Source organism: Mus caroli, chromosome 6 (genome assembly GCF_900094665.2).
Source record: "Mus caroli chromosome 6, CAROLI_EIJ_v1.1, whole genome shotgun sequence".
NCBI lineage: Eukaryota > Metazoa > Chordata > Mammalia > Rodentia > Muridae > Mus > Mus caroli.
Genome location: NC_034575.1, coordinates 137,692,968 through 137,709,438, shown reverse-complemented (window position 1 = coordinate 137,709,438; position 16,471 = coordinate 137,692,968). Strand labels below are relative to the sequence as shown.

The 16,471-nt window shown below is 40.9% G+C and overlaps 1 protein-coding gene across 6 annotated transcripts in view; it reads right to left on the bottom strand.

The window, feature by feature from the left end:
* The window catches only part of Pik3c2g (phosphatidylinositol-4-phosphate 3-kinase catalytic subunit type 2 gamma), a 332,394-nt gene that overhangs the window by 115,013 nt on the left and 200,910 nt on the right, over positions 1–16,471 (bottom strand). For 5 of the 6 annotated variants that reach the window (XM_029478871.1, XM_021164809.2, XM_029478870.1 and 2 more), the window contains 2 exons: positions 6,691–6,871; positions 2,823–2,930 (listed from right to left, as the gene is read on the bottom strand). In XM_029478871.1, the coding sequence (XP_029334731.1) occupies positions 2,823–2,930; positions 6,691–6,871 (289 nt within the window). The remainder of the gene's footprint in view (positions 1–2,822; positions 2,931–6,690; positions 6,872–16,471) is intronic. The other variant, XM_029478872.1, reaches the window with a different exon arrangement.

Here is a 16,471-nt window from a genome sequence, read left to right as displayed (position 1 = left end):
CAATGAAAGTTGGCGTGAAGGTGTATACCCATGCATTAAATGGAAACTACACAAAGGAGTTCATCACAGTTGAATGAAGCAGCATCTGAACAATAAAGTCATTTGGAGGCGAACTATATCTTGAAGGTTCTGAGAGACAAGCTTATTCAAAAATAGGCAGAGGAAGGGTTTCCTGGGTGGGGAAAGTCAAAAAACAACTTAAAATTTGAAGTCTAAAGGGTGGATTACAAAGGTCAGACCCAGGGGGCAGGAAAGACCGAATCAAAGGCTTGTAGATGACTTTATGTTTGGTAAAATGGAAAAGCTACAAAGGACAAGGGAAGATAGAAGGCAAAAGAAAAAAAAAATGGATGAACTCTGACCTTGACCAGCAGAGATTATTGACTCAGATATAAAAATAGAAGGAAAAAAAAACTGTCAGTAAATATAATGTCCGACGCTTGCTTTTCCATCCAAAGAGTTAGAAGCACTAAGTGCCTCTCAGCTTCTTCCGCTGGTCATACCTCAGCAACTCAAAGAGATTTCTCAAAGGAATTGCAAAATTAATAGTTCCCTGGGTGGGTGTGGTTGACAATTTTTTTATTTTATTTATTTGTCTATTCATTTATTTTTGTAAAGAAAGCACAACTCAAGCCTAAGACCCTTCCTTTCTGCGTCTGAGAGCAATGCTTTATTAAAGAAATTGTGTGAGGCCTGAGTTTTTCTCCCTCCGATAGAACACAGACTGGAGACTTTCCCATATTTACTGAAGTCATCAGACTCACTGGCCTATGCATCCAAATAGCCTCCCTGGGTCACTTGTACAGCTTTTCACCAGACTAGGTTCTCTGACAGCAGTGAGAACGAACGGCACTGAAACCGAAGACCTCATATTTATTACATTCATAAAGTCCCTCACCAGTGTGCATCTTTTGGTGTATAATGAGGTGTGAATTTTGATTGCATATGTTTACATGATTAGACATTTAGATGGTGGTTTTGTTTATGTGACATCTGTATTACAGAAGGAGAGAGAATGCCTGGTCGCATTGCACTGAAAAGGATTGTCTGTGCTATGGCTTCCTTGCAGGCAACGATGAAGAGTTCTAAATGACAGATTTGTCCGAATTGTCTACATGTATGCATTTCTCTCCCATCATGGAGGTTCTGATGGCAAATAAGACTCTTCCTCTAACTGAAGGCCCTGTCACACTCCTGGCTTACACATGGCTTCTACAGTGTAGGCTCTAGGATGCTCTGCAAGCATCTCTATTAGAATGGAGAGCTTTCACACATTCATTTCAGTGGTAAAGTTTCTTACCCCACTGCACTGTGGGATTAAAGAACAGACTAAGATTTGCCACATGACAGTGCCATATTATATCAGTGGAATCCATTGTTGTACCACAGGTGTACAGCTCTGTTCCAGACAGAGGGCATCACAGCAAATAGGGCCAGGAGGTGGCTTTACTTGTGGCAGACCCTGAGCCTCAGGATAGCACTTCCAGTGTAGAGAAGGAGTATATTCTTAGCAGTAGGGTAAGAGACAGCACTTCCCATATTGTTGACTGTGCAAGAACCATTCTTCAGCACAAACAGCATTTATAGCAACCTTCTACCTCAGGCATGCAAGCAAGTTATAGGTCTAAACCAAAATAGACCTATAATTTTAGTTGCCCAAATCAAACACACACACACCCATACACCCACCCCCACCCCCGACACACACACAATCCAAAGGAAGAAGCAAATACAAGATCTGTCGTCATTTCTATTTTTCTTTCTACTGTAAACACCTCTAACATGCATAGCTTCTAGCTATACATTGATCAATAAATGCACCCAACACTTGAAAACACAATTTTTTAAAGCATTAGTAATTTTATCCCATATGGATACATGCCAATTTATAGGACTTACTTAGTGTCTTGTTATTCTGCCCTATCCCCATATATGTTTGTGAAGCATGTCAGAAAAGTTTGTAAGGGGCCTTGAGAGTAGCAAAGTCATAGAGATTATGGTGCCCAAGTCTTTAGCAATCCATTTCCATTTATACTGCTACTAGATGGATTTTCTCTAACCATTGTGTTTGTTGTCTCATGACTTGACTTCAGTATCATTTACTGCTAATGCATGATAGCTTAACCTCTTCACTTTTAAATCTCACTCATCAATCATTTTCCCTATTAGTGTCTTTCTACTCTAGCATTTCTGAGAAGGTGAATAATAAAGTTTGGTTGGAACAAAGGAGAAAGAGAGATTCTAAGTCAGAGAGGTGATCGATTGAGGAAGTACCACGTGACAGAGGATCAGGAAGTCCTGAGTTTGGAAATACTGGGAGAGGCTTTACAGACATGGTTAAAAAAAATCACAAAATATATAATATAACATACTGATATCTGGACACTGATGAATATTAAATTGAATCAAAATGGGAGATGGATAGCTAAATATATTAATGTAATACACATGTTATACACAGATTATTATTAGGCATGAAATTGTAACCAGCTCTGCCAGCTGGTCCGTCCCTTATTAACTCACAGGGATATGGAAAAGTTTCACATATGGAGTCACCAATTCAAGCTCCCAAAGTAGTAAAACAGATCCCTTCAGTGTGAGAAAGACCTTTGTTCTCTTTTATATGTCAATAAACTGTGTTTATTTCTAAACCAACAAATTATACTACAGGATTAGTGTTTACTCTTCTGTGTGAATGGGGTTAAATTATTTTTCTTAAAGTAGTTGCAATATTCATTTTTGAGTTAGTGCGTAACATATTTGATGAACTAAAGAATGAAAAAAAAAAATGGCCTATTCAACAATTAAGTAAATTGGCTTACATCCCGATCAACTCCTTTTATGCACAGTGCCGGGTTCAGAGGAAGATGGCAAGTCTTTATATCTTTAAAGAATTCTTCTACACTGCCAATCTCTTTCTTTAGCACATCCTACAAGGGAAAAAATCAGAAAAACAATGTTTAAAAAATTGTAAAGAACTCAACTCCTTTTGAGTTACCACTTCCTTGTATTGATTAAATAAACTCTTAGTCAGAGTAGTGTTGTGGTTGACACCGTATCAGGCAGGTGATACATGATGCATGATGGAGGAGCAGGCAATAGACAATGAGTGGAGGTGAAAACACCAGCAAAAGAGGTCATGTCCTGTCTCAATGACCTCAGATTTAACCAGAAGCAAACATCAAATAAAGCCTTGTACTCCTGTCAAAAATCAGAGTGGGTAAGACTTGACTGTGGTCCACTGACTTCAAACACTGTATTAAGCAATTATTAACTTGATCTTTCTCAAATAATTTCCCCAAATATTCATTTATAGCTATCAAGTTTTATAAGTAATAGACAGTGCATTTTACAAATGATATTTACACACCTTAGTGAGTGTGACAAAAACTGTCGATGACATGGTGCTGTGGGGACAATACTTTATGTAAACAAATAGTTCATTCAATACCACCGAGTACACTTCTAAGCCCTTCTCACCCTAGGTTTGACAAACATGAAATTTAATCTGGTTAATAGTGTTTAATTCTCAGAGTTTCTTAGCTATTACTTTTGCTTCATATTAAATGACAAAATCTACTTCTTCCAGGATCTGGAAGAAGAAGGGAAATTCCACTCTGATTTTTTTTTCCATTTCTCCTTTTGCATATTTTATTTGTGGATTTGCCTGATGAATATCATGAAGAGGAATCTATACTTCAAAAAGACAGACCCTAAATCAACAAACCCCACAGAATCAAATTTCCCCAGGAATTGCACTTTTTCACACACAAGAAGAGCTTGCCAATGGTTCTGACCACTCATCTCATAGTTAATTAGCTCAGACATATTCCTTGTTTTTTGTTGGATATTTTATATGAAGGTGCAACATTGCTACAAGTCAATGGAAGAAGTTATCAGTCCCCTTTGCCCTGGTTTGGCCTAATTATAAGAAAAACAAATTTCCTTTATGAGTTTCCATTTTCTAATTTCTCTTGCACTTCATCGAAGCTAAGGAGAAGTTTTGATGGATCATGGTGTCTGGTAATACCTCCACTAAGCAAACCCTTTGCACCATTTTCTTCAGTTAGATTTAATTCAGTGCTTTTTATTTAAGCAGAAAATAAAATAATGTTTTTTTGAAATTGTTATCAGGATGGGAGATGGCTCAGGAGGTTAAAGTGCTTTTCAAGAAAGCCCGACAAGCCAAGTAAGAACCCCAGAGTCCACAGTAGAAGAGAACCAACTCTTGAACCTTGTACTCCCTCTTCCATGCCCACACCACATGTATGTGCATCCCCTGAGATGTCATACATATACACAATCCTAAGAAAACCAAATTAACAAGAGAACTCCTCAGGGATCATGATGGAAGAGAGAGCAGAAAATTTATAAAAGTCAGAGATAGCTGTTGATTGATATAAAAATGTCTTTTGTAAACATGAAGGGCTATTACACACACACACACACTAACAGCACTTGTGGCTGGATGAATAAGATCTGCATAGGATCAAGCCAGCCAAGGTCTGAACATGGATGGCAGAGTGGCTCACAAAGTCCTAGCTGAAGAGCTGTTGGTAACTTATGGCTATAGGGAGAGTCAGAGTCAGAGACAGAGATGATAGGCTGCTTGTGCACCGGTGGATGGCCTCATACCCATTCACATATGGAAGTTCTGAGTGGACTCAGTGGTTTTGAGAACAAACAGATGAAGCTGGGAGGGAAAATGGTAGGGAAGATACAGTAGGATGTGAGGGGACAGAAAGGGATGGAGTTGATCAAAACCACATTACATGTATGAAATTCTCAGATGGCCTAGTCGGCCATCACTGGAAAGAGAGGCCCATTGGACACGCAAACTTTATATGCCCCAGTACAGGGGAATGCCAGGGCCAAAAAGTGGGAATGGGTGTGTAGGGGAGTGGGGGGGTATGGGGGACTTTTGGGATAGCATTGGAAATGTAATTGAGGAAAATACGTAATAAAAAAATACTGAGGTATAATACAACGGTAAAGTTTGTAGAAACAGATATCCACTGCCCTGTCTGCCTCTCATGTGCCCTCCTCTTATTTCCATTGAAAAGGTATTTGTTTTGTTCCAATACTGCCACTTGAGGTGAAAGAGTTAGTGATAATCTCTGGAACTTGATGTCCATTTTCAAAAAGGTGCTGAACTTATTGAGCTATGGTGTACATCTGAACCCTAGGGGACTCTTAACCAAGAGATTTGAGAAACAAATAAACGAAAAACTAAATCAAAATTTCTGGAACATTCTGCCAATGCATTTAACTCGCTACCATTTTTTTCTGGTCTAACATTAGAAAATAATTAAATGCCTTAAAGTAATATAGAGACATCGAAGGGCTTAGAAGGTACTGCTTGTTACATGTCTGAAGTGTCCTTGTGGTATTTATATGCTTCCCATTGAAGAATACATTTCATATTTGCCCATTTTAGTCTACCTCCTCCCACATCAGTGAAATAGTATAGCCACGGGCATTCTTATCAAAGGCAGTAGTGATTTCCAGTGGAAATCTTAGTTTGGAAAAGAAATTTAGTACATTTTGTGTGTTGCTATTTTATGAAATAAAAATAATTTTGTTGATTTTTAGACAGTGAGCTATGAGTTTCCTTGAAAACAAGATTATGTTTTGGACATATTTAGATCCTTATCTTCTTGTAAGTGGTAATAATCAACTGTTATTGGATAGCTTTCTTTATGCAGAGGGTGGGTGTCCACTGCCCACCTGAGTATGTAGCATCAGACTTAAAACAACTTTCTTAATGGTCCCTATCAATGAAGAGAGCTAATCATGCAGCTAATTAAAAAGATCCAATGTGCTTCATTTATGTCAAGAAAAAGAATAGTTAGATGCAGCTAGGCCAGTGAGAAAGAGACAGAGAATTTTAGCTATTGGGGATCTTAGTAAAAATATGACTACCCATAGTACTGCTGGTATTTGTTTAATTAGATTTATTTGTTATCAAAAATGCTTTTTTAGAACAATATAGAGCTAAATTGTGATCTTCTCCCATAAGCCTGATTGTGGTGCTGTGTTAAGCTTGCAACCCCGGGGTCTGTAGAGATCATGCAGTAGTTCTTAAATGCTATGAGTGTTTGCTGATCGTCCAGAAGCGTCCAGTTCTGTTCCCAAAGCCAAAGCCAGGCAACTCACAACTGCCTGTAACTGCAGCATCAGGGTTCTACTGTCGTCTTCCAGCCTCTGGGAACAACCACCCACACATGTGCACACTCACACACGGACCTTTTCACATTTACACAAGTGCACACTCATTTACACATGTGCACACTCACACACGGACCTTTTCACATTTACACAAGTGCACACTCATTTACACATGTGCACACTCACACACGGACCTTTTCACATTTACACAGGTAAAAGCAAAATACAATTTAAAGAAAAAATGATTTCATCGGGATTTTTTCCTTGCTCAAAGTTCTTTCAAGTTTGAGTCTCCTTGCCATGGCAATCCTGTGTCAAACACGGCTACTTACCAGTCATTTGTGTTCCAGTGGTTGAGACTATTACTAACTTTAAGAAAAGTAAATGAAGCAAGTACTTAATTTAAACTTCTTTTTAACTAAGTGTGTTTGAGGAATCTGTTTTCTAAGATGCAAATCTGAAACAGCTGACTCAAAAGGCAGACACCTCACATTATGCTAACGATTGATTTCTTTCACCAACCTTTCTCTGAGGGTCACTGGCCGACTTCACTTTTTCTCCGATATCACCCAGAAGTTTGACAAGTTTCTGCTCCTTGGAAAGCTCTTCATTCAGGGCTTCTCCTGCACAGAACTGGAGAGCGGCCAACAGCTCCTGATACCAGCTTTTAAAGTAGGCTTCACCTTGGGCATCCCGCAGCAGCCTGGGGGGAATCAGAAAGAAGTCTTGTATTTAAAGTATCTAAAGGAAGTTTTGTTTCTTAAACCACCCCCAGCAGGAACCATAAGTCTGTTTTAGAGGAATCTGTCTGTGGTGGCTTGGGGCAGTTTAGCAGCTTAAAACAAGGAGAGTGCTGTGTGTTTGTTAGCAATAATCAGAGTTCACCTGATAGCTAACGAGCCTCCAAGAGAGAAGAATCAATGAAAAAGCTGCCCTTCCTCATTTTTGATGAGGAAGTTTTTGATGGGCTTTCTCTTCTGTCACTCGGCGTAATTCTATAACAAACCCTTAAGCCAGGACATCTCAGACTAAAATGTCGGCAGAATTTAGAATCACTTTTTGCTTTTTAAACAAGATACAACTCCATATTGTAATTTAACTATGAAGCCCACCTTTTTGTCAAATTACCTACCCCGATCCATCTCATACCTATGTACTGATCCCACCCCACCCTCAACATGGCCCCCGATGATCTGAAGGAAGATGCTGTAAAGGTAAGAAACTGTTCTGTTTGTTTCCAGACATTTTTGAATTCAGCGCTTAGCTCTACACTGTATATGCCACTTAAGCTGGAACATTCTGTGTGTGTTTGTGTTTGTGTGTATATGTATGTGTGTCTTAGTTTTTTAGAGATGTGTGTGTGTGTGTGTGTGTGTGTGTGTGTGTGTTTATCTGTATGTATGCATGCAGGTGCCCTTGAAGGCCAGAAGAGGGTATCAGATACCCTGGACCTGGAGTTATAGGTGACGGTGGGTCTCCAAGCTGGATGCTGGGAACTGAATCCTGGTTCTTTGCAGGAGCTCCAAGTGCTCATATTTTCTGAGCATCACTTCTGACCCTGAATTTTCTTTCTTTATGTGTAAAATACTGATCCTCACTGTGCACAGCTGTATAGAATGAAGAGTGCTGACATAATCAGGTATTTAACACCTTAGAGCATGAAATCCACCTGCATTTTGCAGCTTCCACATGTCAGCTTCTGTGCTCCTGGCTGTCTGTTCATGAATGGCGCAGACTGTGGGTGAGGGACTCACAAAGAGAGGGAATGGTGACAGGAATTTGATTACTCTGTCTGCCACTTGGTAATTTATGTTGCCTTGAAAGCAATTACAATATGCTAAGATCTTACTTTCTATTATGCCCTAAAACACAAGAGCAGAATAAAAAGGAACAATTCCTTTGAAACTTAACCACTCTCAGATTGATTCTTGTAATCTTAATTAGACTTTAATTTTCTCCCTGTTTGAAAGTGGTATTCAAGGTGCTAGAAAAAAAATATGGGAGAAGAATACTGGAAAAATGATGCTTAGCATTATAGTAACAACAACATCAATAAGAACAACGAAAAAATAACCCAAACCAAACCAACCAACCAACCAACCAACCAACCAACTAACCAAATAAACAAAACCCCCCAACAAAACTAAAACAACAGAACCAACCAACAATCCAACTTAGCAACCAACCAACCAAGCAACAAACCAACCAACAAACCAACCAACGAACCAATCAACCAACCAACCAACCAACAAACCAACTTAGCAACCAACCAACCAACCAACCAACAAACCAACCAACCAACTTAGCAACTAACCAACCAACAAACCAACCAACCAACCAGCCAACAAACCAATTTAGCAACTAATCAACCAATAAACAAACCAATCAAACAAAAAATAGAAGTGTGCATTGTGAAAAAAGAAGGCTTTTCTTAGGCTCACAGTCTGAGGGCACCATCTACCACACCAGGAACATAAGGCAGCTTATCCCACCACAGCAACGGGCAGGAAGCAGAAGCCATGAATGCTGGTGCTTAACTCATTTTCTCTGTTTTATTCAATTCAGTATCTCTGGCCCATAAAATGATGCTGTCTACATTTAGAGGTGTCCTTCAAGTTCAGTAAACACAACCGATGAACTCCTTAAAGACACAGCCGGACCAGAGACTTGTCTTCAAAGTGAGTCTAGATCTTGCCAACATGTTGACAGCTGGCGTAAACCATCATGGTCGGTGTATTTCTTCATCTTTGGTTTTGTGCCCTTGCCCTACACATAGTACGCTGCAAAAGCTCTAACTATGCACACGGTCATCTGCTAAGCTCTCTGCTCTTGTACATTTCAAGCTTAGTCGATTGAGTATGTGGTTTTAAAAATGAGTGTGTTTTCTTTCCTAAGCTTGGGCAGAGCCACTTCATCTTAGCTACCTCAATCATCATCCTAAAGGAAATATAAAATTGTGTGAACTTGCAGTTCTTATTTACTCCTGGAAAGCACGAAAGCACATATACAGAAAAGCCCTCCAAGGAGCTGAGTGATCCATGGCGGGAATGATAGGCTGTGCAGACAACCTGACCATCAAAGGAAGAGCAAACGATAAAGAGACTTTGATTCTCACTCCATGCTGTGAGTTTCTAAGTGCCTGACAGGTCACAAATGGACCTAGGTATCACTTGAAGATTCCCAGAAAACATGTGGCCATGCACATGGACACAAATCTGCAAGGTCAGGCAAACCCATGTGCAAGGTGTTTTACATAGAACTATGTCTTCTGATGGGGTAGTGCATCATTTTATGGTTTATTTGGGTTCAGTGAATTAAGGAGTTTCCATTTCCCACATAAGTATTTGTCAGTTTTCCTACACCTTGAATACTGAGTCAGATGTGCTCTGAACTATTATTTTACCCTGTTCCCGTTTGTTAAGTACAAATCCATGATCATTGAACTCCTGCGCATATATGATCAAAAGGTATTATTCTGCACTAATGAAGCCCACAGGTTTTTACTAAAATAAACCAAAGAAAAGGTCTATTTTAGGCTTGCTGTCGTAAGGGCGGCCAGAACTGGGTAGTTAATTGCTCTTTTAATACTTTTATTTCTTATTCTATCAGAAAAAAATGACTTTTCTTCTAAGCCATATATTTGCAGCCTTCCAGTTCAAGAAGGAAAAATACCAGTTTGATTCCTTGTCCACAGTAGAGTAAAGCAGAAGAGGTTTGCATAGATAACATGTGACCTTGATGTAAAGCTCATTAAAGTTAAGAACTCTCAGAGGCTTCTGTTGGGATTATTCTTGGAATATGTTGCTGGCTTAAGCCCCAAATCCTGAGAAGAACACATGCTCTCGAGGTGAAGTGGGGATCAAGCTCTATGTGTAAGGAGTTTGTTTTTACACATGGCAGAAATAAATTCAATCAGTGTTAGCGATGGCCACGAGGGCCCAATTATACAGACACTTTTAATAGTCATAGAAATGAACAGGACCCTTAAGTTTCAACAACCGCAGCGATAGTTGGAGTGCATAGCTTTTGAGTGGGGCATAACTCAGTTGGGTGTCAGTGACCTTCCATCTGAGGACAGGCAACAGTCCTCATGCTGTGGTTTTTCACTCATTGCTCCTGTTTATAAGAAACTAGAAATTAGTTGGCAACTGTCTCTTGAGCATTACAGTAATCCTTTTTTGGAAAAGATTGCCAAATGAAATGTTTAAAAAATAGAAAAGTGAAGGTCAAGGGACTGAGAACTATCAGACTCGTTTAAAGAGCAGACTTTTAAAGATGCAGAGAATGTGATCATGCACAGACCCTGAGTTAAATCTCAAACTCCCAGAGACTGTCCTTCCTGTGGCCTGCAAGATCCAGCTGTGACTCAATCCCTTATCATCTTGTCCAGCTACCTTGATGACCTTATAATACTATGTCCCAGGCAACATTAAAACAAACACACACATGTAGAACCCAGGCAGCTAGGAAGGATTTTTTTTTGACTATGTTCAATATCACAGACAGGAAACAAGAGTAAAGGAAAAACAAGTTGAGTGAGAGAATGTCTGTCAGGAAGGTATGTCCCTAAATTAAACGTCTTCCCCTGGACACAGAGATGCTCAGAATGGCCACAAACCTGACAAGCATGAAATGAAGGGTTCCTTTGGATATTCAGACACTTCTGAATTTCCTTCATGAACCTAGCTGCACCTGGGCGCATGGCAAGCAACCTGCTGGAGCCACAGGGAAAGTAGAGAGAATCCCCATCCCATTAATCTACCAGCAGGACAGCTCAGAGAAATCACACCATCCAGTCCCCTCTGTCTCAAAATTCTCTTCAGTCTTTCTGCTCTTAATTTAAGTTCGCCACAGCATGCCCTGCAACATAGGGGCTAGCTCAGATTTTTACCACTGTGAACTCCCTGTTCATGAAGAGAGGCATCATCATCATCCATTAACAGAAAGGGATGGAGTCCCATCATTATGAGCAACTACAGGCTGCTCGAAGACTCCTGCTTGCTCCATCTCCCCCTGCATGTGTGGCTGTGATTTGAGGTGTGTCGACCAGGAAACTAGTGCTAGAAAACACTAGGATACTCTAGGATATGAATTCTTCAAGGACACTTAGAACCCTGGGAGAGATAAAGGCTGAGATCCAACACTTGATAAGGAATTGTTAATATTAATATTTTAGTAGTATGGCTAATTTCATTTTAATTTCATCTGACTGTCTGAGAGACTTCATTAGCACTTCACACTGAGGGGCGTGACATACCGTTGACAGAGTCCTTTGATGGGTCCATTGTCAACACACAGAATTGCTCTTCCAAAAATATTCATCATGTTAACATTGCATATCAGCGTGGGTTACAACAAATATGTGCTTTCCAATCAATTGATATCAGACACTGCCTATTTACCGAGAATTAGCAGCAACTTAGATATAAACCTGCTCATCCTAGCCAAATGGATGGACCTGGAGGGCATCATCTTGAGTGAAGTAACACAATCACAAAAGAACTCACACAATATGTATTCACTGATAAGTGGATATTAGCCCAAAACTTAGGATACCCAAGATATAAGATACAATTTGCTAAACGCATGAAACTCAAGAAGAATGAAGACCAAAGTGTGGACACTGTGCCCCTTCTTAGAATTGGGAACAAAACACCCATGGAAGGAGTTACAGAGACAAAGTTCGTAGCTGTGATGAAAGGATGGACCATTTAGAGACTGCCATATCCAGGGATCCATCCCATAATCAGCTTCTAAACGCTGACACCATTGCATACACTAGCAAGATTTTGCTGAAAGGACCCAAATATAGCTGTCTCTTGTGAGACTATGCAGGGGCCTAGCAAACACAGGAGTGGATGTTCACAGTCAGCTATTGGATGTATCACAGGGCTTCCAATGGAGAAGCTAGAGAAAGTACCCAAGGAGCTAAAGGGATCTGCAACCCTATTGTTGGAACAACATGATGTACTAACCAGAACCCCGGAGCTCTTGTCTCTAGCTGCATATGTATCGAAAGATGGCCTAGTCGGCCATCAATGGAAAGAGAGGCCCATTGGACTTGCAAACTTTATATGCCCCAATATAGGGGAATGCCAGGGCCAAAAGAATGGGAATGGGTGGGTAGGGAAGTGGGGGGCGCTATGGGGGACTTTTGGGATAGCATTGGAAATGTAATTGAGGAAAATATGTAATAAAAAAAACCCTGCTCATAAAGAGAATGCATAGAAAATAGTTAAGTCTTGTTTTTTTAGAAATTATTTATACTTTTAGAACTTTTAAATATAGAAGGTGTTCTATAAGAGAGTCAACGGACCCCACTTAAGTACCTTAGCTATAGTTGATGATCATGTTTTGTCATAGGCAGACATTCTACTGTGCCCACACTGGGTGGTGAACGTGATTAATTGTTCCAACCCCGGGCTTTCTCTTCTGAAAAAGATTGTTCACCCCTTACTTTGCCATATGGCCTCCAGACCCCCACCCCCAAACGCAGCATACTAGTTGGGACCTCGCCAGCTCAACTATGTGGTTTGCCCTGGTGATGATGACCGAGGGACCAGATAGATTGTGTACTCTTGTTATACAGATAGGCTTCACATTCTGTTGTAGTTTAATGGAGCCTCTCATAGCTCTGCTTTCAGCAGGGAGAAGATTCAGGAGCTGTTTGTTTCTTGAAGGCATAGGTTCCGTGACCCTGTGGATCAGAGGTCACTTTAGGTTCTCAGAGCCTGGGGAAGTGAAGGAAGGTGCAGCCAAGAAGTGCTGCTTGCTGCAAGTCTCTGCAACCTGGACACCCCTGGGTTGCTATGGTAACAGTTGATAACCAGGAATAGTGATGCACACCTTTAGTCCCAGCACACAGGAGGCAGAGGCAGTCAGGTCTCTGTGAGTTCCAGGCCAATCTGGTTGACTTGGTGAGTTTGAGACTGTCCAGGGCTGCACAGTAGGACTTTGTCCCAAAATTAACTTAAACAATAGATGAATACACCAAAGGCCATCCTTTCCCCTTTCTCCTTCTTCCTCTTCTGTTTTTATTTTCACACATTTGTTTGAATCAACTTTAGAATGCAGAAAATAGTTTTTAAACACCATCAGTGTCAGCACTGAGGATAATTGGGGCAAACCTAATTACTGAAAAATCAATAAAAAATTATCTATTGAATTAGATGAGTGATCAGTTCCCGCACACAGAAAAAAAGAAGAAAAACTTGAAACAATAAAAAATAGGTTTTTTTTTTTTTTTTTTTATCATGGATGATAAAAAGCCACGAAGAGCATTTAAAATAATGGTTTGGCTTGGCTCACTTGAATATGTAGATGCTTTCACATTACTGAATTTTTATTGTTATTTTATTACAACTAACATACTTTTTGACTCATTTAGAAGTCTGAATGGGTCTATGTGCCATCTGTTGCTTTGTCTAGCCAAATGTCACAGCATCTGAAAGGAGGTGGTCAGCCGGAATATCTTAGGCTAATACAAGCACCTGAGAAATGTTGAGACTTTTCAGGGTCTACAGGACAGGGTTAAACAAATGTGAAGGGCAATAAGAGGGGTGTCTATACATTCCTGGGAAACTGCGGGGTCCACTTCAGTGGCCGCATCTGGAGCCTGGTATGCTGAGCTGGGATGGATAGTTGTGGATGAAGAACTACCTGAATCCCCAGGTGGAATGATGCATATTCTTGTTGCCTTGGAGATGCCTGCAAAGACTTTATCTTGTACTGGATGTGGGGAGGTGAATCTCTTGTCTCAGGCTTGGGAGTCTACTGCAGATTAGGGCTCTTTAGGAAATAGATTGATGGCAGTGCTACACAAGACATTCCTCCTATTGGGCACTTTCTATATTTTCACAGATATGTTGCTTGAAAGCATGATGACCACTGAGTCATCAGTATCTTGGGACTGGAGCGGTTCTGGTATAACACTTATCCTTGAAGAGTTAAGTGTGGAGGGAGGCCCACAGAGAGTCCTTTATAGAGATTCTGGTGCATAGAAGCATGGAAGCCTGCCCCTTAGTGGAAGGTCTTGTCATTCACCCTGGGATTATGTGAACAGGAAGAGAAGCCAAGGCTGGCACATTGAGAAGGGCTAGTAAAGGACTGGGTAGCAGTCTGTAGCCTAGCTTTTTTACACAGCAGGGTTACCATTTTCTCGGGTTTTAAATAAAGCCATGAAATGTAGTTGTGTATGACCACATAGGTATAGGTCAAGGAGGATCCAAACCTGATCTCCCTCTATGAAAGTACACCCCCATCCCCACTCCCTCACACCCCCTACCCCACCCAAGGGCTCATAACTGATAATCACAGCATTCAATTTTTTCCCAGGCAAAACTTATCCATGGATGTCATCCATCTTGGGTTATCATTAACAACTAGGTTTGCTGTCTTGCAATGGTGCACTCTTAAGATCAACAGGAGGCTGCGATGGAAAAAGCTATGCTAAGCAGCTAAGTTCCCTTCTGAGATTTCTGAACCTATAACAGAAAATTAAAATGCCTTCCACTCATCCTGCTGAGGGGTATTGTTCACTACGTTCTAATCTACTCACATGGACTCAAGTCTCATGGTAAGTAGGTTGAATAACAGGATTTAAGAACAGAAGACCCGACTTCCTCATTCCCATTTCCAGGGCCTTAATATTCGGTTAGTTCTTTTTGTTCAAATCATTTTCTTAAAGTAAACACAGAGCTATGAATAGATGGTAGTGAGCTCCCTCAGAACACCTTCCCATGTTACTACCGTTCTTGTTAATTTGGAAAAGAAACATCACTGGAGGGATTGTGGCTTTGGCTACACAGACAAAGTTGTCTATAAAAGCCTTCTACCTTCATGTCTCACCTGAAATTTAGAATTCTTCTGATCCTGGAGCCCCTCCGAGGCTTAAATCCTAACCTCCTTCTACCCTGTCTTGTGTCTTTCGCTCCTGGCTATTTGTTGTCCTTCTCACGTCAGTCACATACCCTCATCGTGACTCACGTTCTGCAGAAATGAGTATCACCTAAGCGGGGAGTTGAATGACATGAATGACCTCTGGCTCACCCCTCATTTGATTAGTTAAGGGAACTGAGATTAAGGATTTACTGAGTTATTGACTATTGTATAGAACTCTTTCCGTGCTTCTGTGTTCAAGTTCACTGCAAGGTGATCTTGACCTTCTATCTGCATCAAACGCGACCAAGGGTTTGGGTGCATATAGAACGGTGGGAAGGGTCAGGAATGCACAGTCCAGCTCAAGGACTCTACTCTGATTCTTACTGCTGCTATCAAGCTTTCCCTTTACACACTGAGCCCCTTCCTGTGCTACATTAGGCAATTCACGCAGCAGCTCTGGGTATCTAACCCTTCCATCCCAAAGGCAAGGCTACTGTGGCGCATGGACATTAAACAACTAGACCAGGGTCAAAGTCAGTGGGCTGAGGATACAAACTGATCCCAGAACCCATACTCATTTCTCTGAGGCTATACCTCCTGACAGCCTGACAAGGCTGACACCACCAAACCCACACTAACATGGAATGTAGCAATAATTTTGCCAGTTCCATGTCCTATTTTTATTGGATCAGTTCGTCTTCTTTCTCTGCTTCTTAGCGCACTGAGGCCGCAGGATCTCACCTTGCTTTCTTTTCTTTCAAGTTCCTGTCTTCACTTGGTTCTGCTACCTAAAAATTCCTTGCCGAAACTCTGTCAAAAATCATTATTTTCCTTTTTAAAAAAACATGCAATTTAAATTTAAAAAATCTTGTTATACTAAGTATAACATTTGTATGAAATGTTTTAAGGTCGGAAGTCTTTCTCCTTCCCATCCCACCCAAAATGTGCATAGAAACAAGGACTCAAATTCAAATAACGCAAACCATTTGCCTGACTCACTCTTGCTCCAACCCTTTCTCCATTGAGAAAGTAAGGCCAACGTTAGGCTGTGGGAAAACCAGGCCTGCTGTGGACCCTACAGAACCGCAGGAGTGGACAGCATTGGCGAAGGGAGGTGGGAAAGAGGCCCAGGTGGAGAGGAATACACTGACGGCATCTGGGAATGCAAGGCTCCAGATGGACTGCACAAAGCTAACACGGATTCCTTGCACAGCACACCTTAATTGGACCCAGGATTCCAAATAACTCCAAGTTATGGCAGAAGAGGGATGGGACCTCTCTAACATCAGCACGTGTACAGAACAGTAAATTCTGCCTGACATATAATTAATGCTCAAAGCCTGCTGGTGGAATTTTAAATTAGGCAGCGAGATGACTGTTTTCCCCTTACTCTTGGAAAATATGGCTCTGAGTTCCTAACTCA